At 42.9% G+C, this 15120-nt stretch overlaps 2 protein-coding genes across 2 annotated transcripts; both read left to right on the forward strand.

Annotated features, from left to right (window-relative positions):
- Nucleotides 1-794: 794 nt before the first annotated feature.
- chrna5 (cholinergic receptor, nicotinic, alpha 5) lies at nt 795-7487 on the forward strand (the record flags this gene model as incomplete). Its single annotated transcript, XM_084475867.1, has 8 exons — nt 795-800; nt 1995-2214; nt 3571-3722; nt 4043-4087; nt 5058-5167; nt 5399-5576; nt 5805-6485; nt 7329-7487. The coding sequence occupies 8 exons, from the start codon at nt 795-797 to the stop codon at nt 7485-7487; spliced, it is 1551 nt and encodes a 516-aa protein (XP_084331993.1).
- Nucleotides 7488-12455: 4968 nt separating this feature from the next.
- Nucleotides 12456-15073, forward strand: ugt5f1 (UDP glucuronosyltransferase 5 family, polypeptide F1). The gene is made up of 2 exons (XM_084476010.1): nt 12456-12575; nt 12993-15073. Exon 2 carries the CDS (start codon nt 12996-12998, stop codon nt 14562-14564), a length of 1569 nt encoding a protein of 522 aa, XP_084332136.1. The 5' UTR covers nt 12456-12575; nt 12993-12995; the 3' UTR covers nt 14565-15073.
- The last annotated feature ends 47 nt before the right edge of the window (nt 15074-15120 follow it).

Raw genomic sequence — 15120 nt, forward strand, 5'->3', positions numbered from 1 at the left:
TGCTCTCTCTCGTTGATAGAGAATGTTAGAGAGGAGGCTAAAGTATCGCTCTCTCTCGTTGATAGAGAATGCTAGAGAGGAGGCTAAAGTATTGCTCTCTCTCGTTAATAGAGAATGATAGAGAAGAGGCTTCTGTTAAAGGGTGTTGGTGTGTGTGTGTGTGTGTGTGTGTGTGTGTAATTGTGTGTGTACCATGGTTTTACTCTGCACCCTTGGAGCTCAGCTTGTTGCATCAAAATCAATACAGAGATGTTATCATGGAGGACCCATTAAACCTTGCTCTGTACATCTTCCTCTGGGGATGCTTTTACAAACCCTGGCTGAAGCAAGGACTTGCACAAGTTAGAAAATGTCGCCTTCTTCGGATTGGTTTGCTCTTTTGCGAGAAAAAGTTCATGATTGATTAAATCATGTATTGAATCTATGCAGTGTTAAAGAACAAACACAAAATGTAAGACTGAATCAATACTTTGGTCAAACTACAATTAGATTGACAGTTTTAACGAACAAAAAGCAATCAAACACAATCCCATGTGGATTGTGGCTATTCTGAAACCAAACATAATTAGCATCCAAACCAATCTTGAAATCTACTACTTTGAAAATGTACAGTTGGCAGGCACTGTTATTACAGTGTGACCGACTGCTGTGTAATTGAATGCTGGCAGGGAAGCACAGGCGGATACCAGCTTCCTGATCTGATTAGAAGTCCCCTGGTTAATGAATTTAATTAAAACTCACCCAGAGCTCATTCGTGGGATCTACAGGAGGCATCCGATATGATAATGGTCAAAATGGCTGTGAGTGTATTTTAGATGCCAGACGGGGCTCTATAAGGATATAGCTCTCTCAAGGTTAATGTTAAGACAACATATACAAGCAATAAATAGCATTGCATTTATATATATAAAATAAATATTTTTAAAAGCTTGGTTTATATATATATATATAAACTAAGCTTTTAAAAATATTTATTTTATATATATAAATGTATATTATATATTATATATATATATAATAGCATTTATATATATAAAATAAATATTTTATATATATAAATGCTATTTATTGCTTGTATATATATATACTGCATATAAGCTTTAAAAAAAGAAATCAATCAAGTACATGTTTTTACTTACTGATAATATTAATAATAGGCCTAATATAGTCATTTCTGCATGACTGTTCAAACCTGCACTGGTCCAGATGTGTGCTGTCTCAGTGGCAGAGGCATGGAGATGTTCTATTATAGACGGTAGGCAAGTCAAGCCGATGGAATCCCTCAAGGCTACGGCTGGAGGTGTCAGCCAGCTGCATAAAAGGGACAATCCCTGGCCAAGATTAATGACCTGACTCCTCTGGGAGAGCGCTCGGAGGAGAGAGGGGGGTGGGGCTGGCTTTCCGAAGGAGGAGGTGGAGGAAGAGGAGGGGGAGACAGGGGTCTGAAGGAGGAAGGTCTACAACAAATCGCCTGCTGCATATTTTCAGAGGCAGCGGGAACTGAAGCAGCAACGGTGGACGGCGGAGGGAGAAGAAATGCGTACGACGGAGGAGCAGTAGATCTGCACTACGCTGCCGTCATTAAGACCCCCCCCCCCCCTCAATCCAGAAGGATTGAGCATCGATGGCAGAGACACAGAGCAGGTGAATATATGCTCCTATGGTTTATGTAGTATTATTGCTTTGTTGCTTGCAGGATTAGCAGGGTAATGGAAAAGGTACATAGGTGCATCCCTTTCCGTTTATATGCATGGTGTGTGCGGGGGGCACGAATATCCATTGAAATGCGCATTCGTTTACAATCGAGTCTCACGTTGTATCACTTTATCCATCCGTATTCCTAGAAAGACATCCTGGAAAGCTCTTGCTCCGAGGCAGCAAATTCATGGTCACTCAAATCTAACACACAACACGTTGCCATGCCCGTCTAGGATGGTCAGTGGTGCTCAACAGTAGTGCCCAATCATGACATATGTTCTGTAACTCCCTCACAGCCCCGTGCTCCCGCCGCCGTTGTCCTATGCATCGCTGTCCGCCCAGAGGACGGCTGTGGCTGCTGTGCTTTAGGCTCCTGCCCTGTGCTGCCCCAGGGACTGCTGGCTGCCGGAGCCCGACCTTCCTCTGATACCATGCTGAGAGCAGAAGGGGCGACCCCCTCCATCGCCCTGCTGCTGCTGACGGCGCTGAGCTGGTGCCACCTGTGCCACTCACTGCGTAAGTTATCCCACCCTACCCTAAGGTCCAGGTCCCAATGTGCATTAAGGGGGCTGACACAGTGTGTGAGAGCCACTGAATGCCACTGAATGCTTTTATTTCATATCCAGGTGGTGTTCACAAGGTTAATTGCACAGACACTATGAGTCAGTCTGTGAATGAATATCTGTCAGTGTCTTGATGGTGGCCAAGGTCCTTTTTTACAATCAGCTTAGAGGTTTTTCTTTGAGAGCGGTTATGGGGTTATGTAACAAAAGGTGCTGAACGCCTGTTGCTGAGCAATAAGGGGTGTTTGGGTTCAAGCAGGCAACTCTTATCTTTACATATGGCTAGCGGTGTCATTGGAAGACACAAAAGATCTTTGTAGAACCATCCAAACCACCCAGGAGGCAATACATCCATAATGGGACTAAGTGCTTTAAAAATAATAAGATACTCACCTATCTTGTACCGACACACTCTTGTGATCTTCTTTTAACAACACTGAGGAATGTGTTTGTGTTCTGATTTACTGATTAATAGTAGATGTTAGTTTAATGGAGATGCATTTTTAGAAGCACCCCGGTCCTTTCTTTGTGGAATGAAAGTAACCATTGTATCAACCTTTCTCACTGGGATGCTACATGCTACCAGTATCTGAAATCTGAATCTGAATTAGTAGTCTCCAAGCAGCTTTAGGCTTGTGGTAAGGAGGCTACACACGAGACCTGAGCCTACTGTTAATGAGAACAATTCTGTAACAGCTTGTCTTTGAACATCTTAAGAGATGCTGTCATCACGGGCCGCCTTGTTGGAATCAAATTCACTTAACATAAGCGGAGGGACGGAGGGAGTCTAGAGCGGGAACCACGCCGTATCTGATAATCACAGCCATCGATTACCTGCCTGGCCTTTTATTGATCCATGGCATGAAGGAGTGACACAGCGACATTAGCAGTCGTTCCCTCTGTCCTCCTCGAGGGGGTTTAACGACCTCAAACCCATCCAATAAGATGAGCTCTTCTGGGGGAGGAAATAAGCAAAAGCCAATCAATGTGGTTGATCTGCGAGGGACTCAGGAACAACGGGGGTGGGTCTTAAGGGGTCAATTGCAGTTTTTATGTGCAGTTGGACATCTTCCAAGATGATCAGATCGGATCCCAGGGCCTCGTGGGCTCGGACTCAAACACCCGACTTACTGAAATAAATTACAGTTCAGATAGTGTGCGACCACGGTGTGCTTTGCACTCAACTGATGTATTAATCAGATGTGTTATTAATAATGATAATAATAACGTTTTTTAATTGTTTTTTAAATTAATAATAAAGTTGTATCGATCTGGTTTTCATTTGTTTCCCTCTTTATGCTTCTCTTAGGGACCTCAACACTTTCCTCCTATGCAAAGGCAGAGGACAGATTGTTAAACTACCTCTTCAGAAACTACCAGAAATGGGTTAGGCCAGTGGAATTCCTCAATGGGACTGTAAGAGTGAAATTCGGGCTAGCCATCTCCCAGCTTGTTGACGTAGTAAGTTTGATACAAAGCGAATGACTATGATGTTGAATTACTATAAAACTGTGAAAAACAACAGTTGATGATCGCCCTGTTGGAATTCTTTTCGGTTTTAAAAATAAATAAAACAGTTTTAAATCAAGCTATAAGTCAAGTTATAAATCAAGTTATAAGTGAAGTTATAAATTAATCAAAAGCCATGCATTTGAAATTACATTGATTTGAAGTACTGGCATGTGTGCATTTCTAACTGATAATAACTGGACACATTTACATCAGAACTACATATTAATTCAATTCATATTCATATGAATTAACTTATTTATCTTTCCCAGGATGAAAAAAACCAGCTCATGACAACCAATGTGTGGATGAAGCAGGTGAGTACATTGTGTAAAATATATGTAAAAATGGTGTAAAACATGTACACATGGTGTAAAACACATGTACACATGCTGTAAAACATTTGTGCACATGGTGTAAAACATATATATACGTGTGTAAAACATATGTACATATGGTGTAAAACATACACACATGGTGTAAAACATGGACACATGGTGTAAAACATGTATACACATGGGGTAAAACATGTAAACACGGTGTCAAACATATGTAAACATGGTGTAAAACATATATACGCATGGTGTAAAACATGGACACGTAGTGTAAAACATGTTTACACATGGTGTAAAACATATGTACACATGCTTTTAAACACATGTAAACACTGTGTAAAACATATGTACACATGGTATAAAACATATGCCGCTTTGACGTCCTTCTAAGTAATTGTCTGATAGGAGACCCAGTCCTACGTTACCTCCCCAGGGATTCCTTGTTAGTTTCTTTCGTGTTCCGTTGGCATTTTGCTGACATATAAACCCCTTGCTTGAATCAACAACCCATCTCCCCCCTGCCCACCACAACCTGCTGCCTCCCCTATGGTCCTGTCAAGTTTATTTATGCTTCTAAGGGTTCACTTTACTGCTGAGAAATTGGTCCCGGCAGACTCAAACTCAGCAGCATCCTCCATTTCAAGCCATGGTTATGTAAAGGAAATAAGGATACAAATGTCACAGGCCAAACTTTTTCAAACTTATGTCACCCGCTGTTTTTCATTTGAGGGCACCAGACAATATCTTATCAGAGGCCTCCTAACCTGCGGCGCTTTCATCTTCCCAAGCCCTGCTCTTTGCGTTTTAAAGAGCATCCTTTCTTCGCCTATTTTATTGTTCTTGTCAGAAAACATTGAACGCAACATCAAACACCTGTCTCATGAGACAGTGAACCTTCAGGTCCTATATAAAGGGGATTCTTGATACAATCTCTCTGTGCATCCCTGTGTAGGAGTGGGCTGACATCAAACTACGGTGGAATCCTCATGACTATCTGGGCATCGCCAATATCCGCGTTCCTTCGGATATGGTCTGGATCCCGGACATTGTGCTGTATGATAAGTACGTCTGATCTGAACCCTTTGAGCACTGGTATGAGTGCAGGTTTTTTTTATGCATTCGAAAATATATTTACAATCAATGAGAAGCTTGTCATTCTGATGTTTGGGTGTGCATTATCTGTAGCAACAAAGTAACAAAACAACTATTGTGCCTCTATAATGAAATTTAAGGAATATTAGGGACGCATGATGAATCAAAAACAAATGATGACTCCCTTTAATCCCCCAACAGTGCAGACGGGCGTTTTGAAGGGACAGTCACCAAAGTCATTGTCAGGTACGATGGCACCATTTCATGGACCCCACCAGCAAGTTACAAGTCAGCATGCAACATTGATGTCACCTTTTTCCCCTTCGACCTCCAGAACTGCTCCATGAAGTTTGGTTCTTGGACTTATGATGGCTCACAGGTAACAGTCCACTGCACACAAACAGGATGAATCTCAAAGACGTAGAACATCCGTGCAAGAGATTCTAAATGATATGATCCTTAAATTATTTGTTTTTTGCTATGGACGTCCCTTGGTAATGTGCAATAGGAATTGCTGAAATTGTTTAAATCATTTTTGTTATGACATAATTAAATAGGTATGTGTTCCCAGTCAACAATGTCTTTTCTCTATTTCCATTTATTAAAGGTGGACATCCTTTTGGAGGACGTCAATGTGGACAAGCGAGACTATTTTGACAACGGCGAATGGGAGATCATGAAGGCCACAGGCGGCCGCGGCTTGAGACGGGACGGCAGCGCCTCCTACCCGACCATCACCTACTCCTTCATCATCCGCCGGCTGCCCCTCTTCTACACCCTCTTCCTCATCATCCCCTGCATCGGCCTGTCCTTCCTCACCATCCTGGTCTTCTACCTGCCCTCCAACGGCGGCGAGAAGATCTCGCTGTGCACCTCCGTGCTGGTGTCCCTCACCGTGTTCCTCCTGGTCATCGAGGAGATCATCCCGTCCTCCTCCAAGGTCATCCCGCTCATCGGGGAGTACCTGGTCTTCACCATGATCTTCGTCACGCTGTCCATCGTCATCACCGTCTTCGCCATCAACATCCACCACCGCTCCTCCTCCACGCACCACGACATGGCGCCGTGGGTCAGGAGGATCTTCCTGCACCGCCTGCCCAAGCTGCTGTGCATGCGCAGCCACGTGGACCGCTACGCCCCGGACGGAGCGCCCGGGCACGCTGTGCACGCCAACGGGCGGCTAGCCGAGGCCACACCTCTGCTGAACTCTCGGCACGGCCTGCAGGCCGCTCTGGACTCTATTCGCTACATCGCCATGCATGTCGTGAAGGAGAACGAGGTTCGAGAGGTAAGAGTCATCGGTTGGTTCCAGGGACCAAGTATGACGTAGGGCACAGCCGGCTGACACATGCCCGTCCAGTAATACAATGAATGCAATTAAATATCGTTAGCCTCGTAGCATAATTGCATCAGTCGTATTTTAAGGTTCATATTGTATTTACGGTCGATAGTGATTATGGAATGTAAACAACACTCTGATTGGCTTAGGATATAGCCAATGAGGCACAGTGAATCAGCAGCGTTAGGAGAGTAGAGTTAGGTTAGATATTACAATTTGGCCAAAATATGACTAAGGCAATAATGCTATGAGGCTAACGATATATATTGATTACATCCCAATGTATAATGTTGAGAATGAACATGTGTTTGCAGCGCAATGGGGTCAGGAGATGCGCTATATTGGCCTAGATTTGGGCCTTTGGTTACACATTGGTTAACGTAGACATGATTGCCTAGGTATTTGCCTCACATCCATTGTCAATTGGGATTAACTGTTAAAACCAGTAACACGATGGTAAACTAAATAGATTCATGGCAACATGTAAGATAATGTGACCTCAAGCACATATCTCAATGCATTATCTCGCTGGCAAAACTTGACATCTGTTTCACACATTTTGTGCACAACAAAACCACATGTACTTCCATTTTTGTACGGATAAGTACACATTAACATACATTTATTGAGTAACACATACTCAATAAATCCAATAAGAAACATCTTGATCAAGTGTTTTTTGCAACTACCTGCATGATTAATTACACAGACATATTCTTAACTACTATATTAACTACTAGTTATTTTGTGATGGATGAGAAAATTGTGTGAGATAACTTTCTGTTTGTACAGGTGGTGCAAGACTGGAAGTTTGTAGCCCAGGTTTTGGACCGGGTGTTTCTGTGGGCCTTCCTCCTTGTTTCAGTCCTTGGCTCTGCCCTGCTTTTCATCCCCGTCATTTACAAGTGGGCCAACATCATCGTTCCTGACTTCAGTCACACACACAGCTAAAGGACAACTACCACACACCCCCAAAAACTCAAAGGTGTCAATCATAAGACACATGTATGTGCTTTCCTGTGATCCCAGACATAATAAAACTATGCTGATGTTCAAAAACACCAAAAACCCAATACACGGATAAACAAAATGGTAGAAGATGTCAACAATTCCAAATAGGTTGACGAACACTCTCTAACATACAAGGACTCAAATCAAAGACTCATCATGTCTAGAACTCATGTCATAACTTAATAAATTCAGAACTTTTTACCTTTGCAATTTTCTTGACATTGACACAGCCGCAGTAATATGTTTGTATACACATCCAGCTACAATAGAACTAAGAACTGGACATTTTGTAGAAGTTTTGGAAATGTTTAGGCGGCAATTTTGAGATGGCCAAGTGGTGGCTGGTGAGTGATGGGCCTACAACCTGTGTCCTATAGGCTACTTGGTAGAAATCTATTATACTATTGGTCGATACTACTATTGGTCGATACCCTGGCCTTGTGACTTTGTCCAATAATGTAGAAGACTTTACACATATATACAATATTTTGGGTACAATTCAATTCAGATTGGTACTACGATCCATGTTCAGTCTTGGTAATAATCAGCCATATGCAATCGGTGAACGGGACCCAGCCAGGCGGTCTCACCTCACCCATGCTGTCAACTCAGAGTCAGGAACGGCGGCCGTGGAATGGGGCACCTCGCTCGGGAGTCTATTGATTTCCTACATCATGCGTGTACAATATTGTCCATGTAAATACTGCAGTAGGCATGATCATACATATTTAAATCACGATTGCTATAATTTAATTGAAAGAATGAGTTGCATAAGTCACTCAGGAGTCTTTTGCTGTGTAGCAGACGTAAAGGAATTCATTTGAGGTGACATTTACACATTTTCCCTAAACAGCATGCAACACACCTAATTACATGAAGTAGCAAACACATTTTATCACTAGCTGCCTTGGGGCTCTTTATTCATTATAGCATCAGTAGATCCACCTTTGATATTAAAATGAATGCAAAAAAACTGCTACTATTTGTCTCATTACATGTTAATACGTTCCATGTCATGGATGTTTGTGTCGTCCACACCAACCTCCTTGAGGGAGTCCCCACCAGTGTGGTAACGACCAGCGAGCTGTCCGTCAACGGGGCTAGTCTTTCAAGCGCATCGACCCCCGCAAAGCAAAGCGCCAGGGGGGAAAGCCGCAGCCCCCGGTCAGGTGATCAGAGCGGGGGCGGGGCCAGTCACCGGTGTGTTCACGGACACATTCAACCTCTCCTGTCCAGTCAGTCCTCTCCGGCTTCAAGTCATCCACCGTTGACCTGATGCCAGAGAAAAGCACGGCCATTTGCTTAAAGGTGACATGTTATACCAACAGGTGTGAGTGTGATTAGCCGTCACAAGCCGTTTTGAAAATGTGCCTCTTCTGACATCACAGGTGGGCGTGTCCACCTAGATGTGTGATGGACAGATGAGCAACGTTTGCTACAGTCCACTGGGTAGGCCGGTAGACTGATCTATCTATCCAGCACACATGGAGGTAGGTGGCAGGTGGACACGCCCACTTGTGATGTCAGAAGAGCGGCTAATCACACTCACACCTGGTGGTATAATATGTCCGCTTTAGACAACGCTTTCAACTAATTTGACAAAATGATCCACGGCCGACGGCGTAACCACAACCCCCTGCACCGCCCCGACCCCTGGGGATGAGGAACTCCCACGTGAGGAAGCTGTTTGTTAACTAGTCTACAGTTCAGCATTCAACACCATAGTCCCCTCTAGGCTCCCCCTCACAGTAAGCACATCATGTGAGGAGGATGTTTGTTGATTACAGTTCAGCATTCAACACCATAGTCCCCTCTAGGCTCCCCCTCACAGTAAGCACATCATGTGAGGAGGATGTTTGTTGATTACAGTTCAGCATTCAACACCATAGTCCCTCTAGGCTCCACCTCACAGTTAGGGACCGACGAATCAACCCCAGCCTATGCCGCTGGATCCTAGCCTTCCTAAAGGCCCTGACACACCAACCAGATTATCGGTCGTTGGACAGTCTGGCGAGCTCGGTGACCTGAGTCTGTTCGGTGTGTGTGCTGTGCGATCGGCCGTCGTCAAAGCCGTCGGTGATCTTTTCAAGTCTCCGGTGTTCTTTTCAGCCGATTGCACATGTTGAATCGGCCATGAATCGACTGCCTCTTCTGCCGACGATCGGCAGTCGGAATGGTGTGTCAGGGCCTTAATGGGTCTTGGCCAGGTGTTGAAGATGGGGTCCAACACCTTTGCCTCTCTGAACCTCAACACAGGAGCACCTCAGGGCTGTGTACTGAGCCCCCTCCAACTTGGTGATAGAGCTTGTTTGTTTGACAAACCAGCTCAGGAGAAACACCTCACAGCCAACATTCTTCCCTTGTTCAGAATCTTTTCACATATATTCTGTGTCTGAAGAAAATAATCCTCTTTTAAATTGCATAGCTGAAAAAAAAAAAAGTATTCATAAGATTTGTCTGAAGCACTTACTCAACAGAGAGCATATGTCACTTTTTGTCTATTAAAATGATTGTATAACCATAACCAAGTCTGTTCATTCAACATTATTAAGTTAAACCTACTGGCACACAGCACTACCTACTGGTTAACAGTGGTAGTGTATCTTAAATATATTACATTATTCAGATAAACAGCACCAACTACTGGCACACAGTGGTAATCCACCTTTAAATATACCACATTATTCAGTTAAACAGCACCACCTACTGGCACACAGTGGTAGTGCACCTAAAATTCGGGGTCAAGTTTCGCTACTCCCGCTGACCTAACTGAAGAAAACAGTACGCGTTGTCCTGCACTACGTCCAGTCGTCCATGTCCGTAAGTTACTTTAAGTTACGTCAAGCTTCTGTAAGGTGAAATAACCCTCAAAGTGTGTGAGTACGTACAAAGTAGAACAACGTTGATGTGACTACTCTGGGAATCCTCACATCTGTGTCCAAGGACTCGGTGATCCTGCTCACACATAGAGAATAGGATTGATGGAACAACAACAATAACGTTATCTAAAGATCGAGCTCATCAAGCTCCATGCGTGCAGTATTTATTCATGCAGTGTGGGACAGATCAATCTCGGACCGGACTAAAGTCACGATGAGAAAGCTTTTCAATGCCAGGTCTAGGTGACTAAGATCTTCTCTATTTACTGTGGTTATAACGTAACATCTGCATTTCATTATCCCTGGGACCAGGTTTAAGGTTTTAGTCGGACCCATGTGTTGCATTTGTGCTTCCAGGAAAACAACAAATAGTGCGGGTTTAAAGGTTTATTTTGGGACAGAATCGCCCCTAAATGTGGCAGCAGTACCCTTGTATAACCTAACAAGTGGCCGTGGTACAAGCGGTATCATCTACTATATGATGATGACTCCCATACCTAGTCATGGATTGGCCCAAAACGAAAGCTTTTGATTGTCTCCCTGAATTTGCATATTGTGAATTTCTTCATGCATTGTTGGTTTCTAATATTTAGATATTTGGCAAACAATCAAACTTACCTTTAACTGCCATATGATTATTGTGGTCATTCATTTAGTTAGAATAAATATATAATTAAGTATATACCTTTGTGTTAATATGTCATTTATTTATAGTGGAAAGTGTAGCCCATATGATCATCTTTCCTTTTTTCTTATAATGGAACAAACAAATAAAACGAATCAAGCTCTGCGTGCATGGTCTCAGCCACAAGAACACACAGTAATTATTATATATTATATTCCTCTATATTCCTCAAATTTGAGAGACTTCTCGCTCCAAACAGCAAGCAGGGCTGACGTCACAGTGCTCCTTCTCCAGCGCGACACGGTTAGACGGTTAGGTAATGGAATGCAAATCAGTCCGGCCTTGTTTTACTCCAAGTGCCAATGGAAACGTGTTAAACGTTATATAATGGGGGAAGTTGATGTTATCAACTGCCCTGGATCTATCCCTCTGTCTTGGCCCCCTAGTGGCAAGGAGGCCCTCTGCATGTCCCTGCAAAGCCCTACGCATACGCAGATCCGGGCCTGAGTGTGAGGCCCTTCTAGCGATTTTTTAAAAAATAACTTACTTTCACCTTTGTATTTCTGTGTTTCAGTTTCACCAAATAGTAAATGTCAAGTAATCTCAACGACCACACAACCTGGTCAGTCTGAGTCTCCGTGGGCATTTATATGTTTAGCATGCTGGACAGACCGACGGACATGGAGGCCAGAATACTAGGAGACCAAAGGTGAGCTGCACGTTAGATAAACATTGTAACTGTAGTGCTTGGGGAACACCTGGATTTTTCAGGCCAACCCAGCAGTACAGTTTGCCATGGGCTCATAAAAAATATGAAATAAAAAAATATTTTGTGGTTTTAACTTTTTTATAATTTATAATTTATACTGTTTATACCGTCTATTTTGTTTGCCCTATTTGTTGTTGTTTGTTCTGTTTGTCTTGTCTTCTCCTTACTTTAGCATTTTGTTTAGCATTTTCCCATAGCGTCTACTTTTGTTGTATTAGTACTTTGTATCTTTATTGTATTTTATTTACTTTTATCCTGTGTTTTTCTACTGCTGCTGCCTGCTGGGCTATTGCAACAAAACAAATTTCTCCTATGGGGGATTAGTTGTATCGTATCGTATTGTTTGTTTGACAAACGAGCTCAGGAGAAGTGCCTCACAGCCAACATTCTTACCTTCAGAATCTTTTCACATAATCCTCTTTTAAATTGCATAGCTTAAAAATTGTATTCATGAGTTTTGTCTGAAGAAATAAGCACTTACTCAACAAAGAGCGTGTCACTCTTTGTTTATTAAATGATTGTATAACCATGTAGAATTGTTAATTTGTCAGTCTATTGCATTTATTTGTCTTATTATATTTTGGCCATCTCCACATAGGCTTGGTCACAGGTGTATGTTATTGGTACATTCCTGTTACACAATCCTGCTTTACTCTTATCAGGCAAATGTTTAACAAAGTGCAATTTAAGTTAAAGTTCAGGTTGAAGTGCACATCAAGGCCCACATCAGAGGAGACTGCAGTTGTTCTGCTAAGGTAAGAGTGTGCTCGCCGTTACCTTACGCTCAACTGAATGAAAGATTTCAAATAAAAGATGTAAACCAAGCCTGCGCATTATATGTTATGATACTATATGTTATGATACTTTACTTTTATTTTATTATTGTCATGTAGACCTAAACAACAAATTGTAATGTCCAGCCTTTCAAGTATCAGAAATGACATTTATGTTTGACATTTAGTTAAATGATTATAAAAAAGTTAACCGATGATTATAACATGTTATGTGGTGTATGTATGTTACCAATTTACTCTTTATTTGTGTTTTTCATATTTCTATATACATTTATCATGGGCATATGTGTTATTTTCTATATATATATGGGCATACTGTCAAGGAAAATAATTTGAATTGTTAATTGACTTAGTATCCCCCCCCCCCCCCCCCCCCAGAAAATGCTCTCTGTTTGGATCTCCCTCCTTCTCTTCTGTCCAGCCATCGTGTGGACAGGAAATGTGCTGGTCGTCCCAGTCGAGGGGAGTCACTGGGTGAACATGAACATCATTGTTGAAGAGCTTCATTCAAGGGGCCACAGTGTCTCAGTGGTGCGAACAACAGACAGCTGGTACATCAAGGAACACTCCCCCTTCTACACCGCTATTACCGTCAAATCTGAGAGTGGCTTCGATGAAGGCTTCATCACTGAGTTAGTCGCTAAGCTTCTGGAGCTCCAGAGGAACGGAAGGTCTCCCTGGGCACGATTCAAACTGGAGCTGGAGCAAATGGAGGCAGCCTCCTTCATGCACATGAAGGGCGCCCAATTGATTGAGCGTATGTTTGAAGACAAGCAGTTGGTGCAGTCTCTAAAGGATGCAAAATTTGACATGGTTCTGACAGACCCGGTCATACTAACAGGTGTCATGGTTGCCCACCACTTAGATCTGCCTTTAGTTTTTAATGTGAGATGGACGTGTCATGGCGAAGGCCATTTCTCCATAGCCCCGTCTCCTCTTTCTTACGTTCCAATGCCAGGGCTAGAGCAATCCGATAAGATGAGCTTCAGTGAAAGAGTTTTGAATATATGTGTTTACTGCTTCACACAATTTCATTCATCCCTGTATGTCGTCCCTCACTATGAGGGTCTGATGCAAAAATACTTCAGCCAAGATTCCTTTATGTCCCTTTTTCAAAGAGCTGATCTGTGGCTCATGAGAATTGATTTTGTGTTCGAGTTCCCTCGGCCCACCATGCCTAACGTTAAGTACATGGGAGGATTTCAATGTAAACCTGCTCAACCTCTGCCTCAACACCTGGAGGACTTTGTCCAGAGTTCAGGAGAGCACGGAGTCATCATCATGTCTCTGGGGACCTTGGTCGCAAGCCTTCCCAAGGAAATATCGGAGGAGATCGCTGCCGCTTTTGCAAAACTACCTCAGAAAGTGATCTGGAGGCATAAAGGTGAACGGCCAGCATCCTTAGGCAACAACACATTACAGGTCGATTGGATGCCACAGAATGACCTTTTAGGACACGCAAAAACCAAACTGTTTGTGGCCCACGGAGGAACCAATGGAGTACAAGAGGCCATCTACCACGGAGTCCCCATCCTTGGACTCCCACTGATCTTTGACCAACACGACAATCTCTTCAAAATAAAATTCAGAGGAGGCAGCAAAATCCTAAATATTTTCACTATTGACAGAGAAAGCTTCCAACAAGCTATTGAAGAAGTCATCAATGAGCCCTCATATAGAACGAACATGGAGCAACTCTCTAGACTCAGTAGGGACCTGCCAATGAAGCCATTAGACTACGCCATCTTCTGGATAGAGTATGTTATACGAAACAAGGGTGCTGGTCACCTGAGGTCAGAGTCCTACAACATGCCTTGGTACTCTTACCACTCTGTAGATGTGATCCTTATTTTATTAGGAGTGCTGCTGATTATGATCCTGACCTTTGTTGTGTTTGTCAAGACACTGTGCTACTGTGTCTGTCGCAGAATAAAACGCAAACGGGACTAATAATGTCTTTATATATGTTTGTGTATATGGTATTCATCCATTCATCAATCTATTATCATTCAGCAAATTTGGGTCAGATATATAGTCACTGTTTTTCTTTATTGTTTAAATCTTGTGTAAATCCAAAAAGGTGACGATCATGCTAATCAGACAATCGTTTAGGTCGAGGTACTAAGTACTACGGTAAGAGGGTACGTTGAATTAATTATATAACATGTAACATGATAGATCTTCTTCAGGGTCCAGACCTAATATGCACAATAAGGTAGTTTGTGCTCGATTGCCATGTAGATCTAAATGAAGGCTAGTGGAATCACCCAAACAGCCCCGACTGGGGATTGATAGATCTTTATTATTATTTTTTTAAATATTCTTTTTTGCATTTTAATGCTCTATGAAAGAGTGAGATAGACAGGAAGATACGGGAGACAGAGTGGAGGACACGCTGCCATCAGGACTGAGCCTTAATGGTGAACACTACCCTGTGAGCCACCGGGGCACCCCTGGAGAGTTCCTTTAAATGACAGGCTAGTGCTCTGACCACTCCGTAGAGGCT

The sequence above is a fragment of the Micromesistius poutassou genome (assembly GCF_964030765.1).
Source record: "Micromesistius poutassou genome assembly, chromosome: 12".
NCBI lineage: Eukaryota > Metazoa > Chordata > Actinopteri > Gadiformes > Gadidae > Micromesistius > Micromesistius poutassou.

Excerpts from the sequence above, each read along its gene's own strand:
- ugt5f1 (XM_084476010.1), top strand. The coding sequence starts at position 12,996 with ATGCTCTCTGTTTGGATCTCCCTCCTTCTCTTCTGTCCAGCCATCGTG.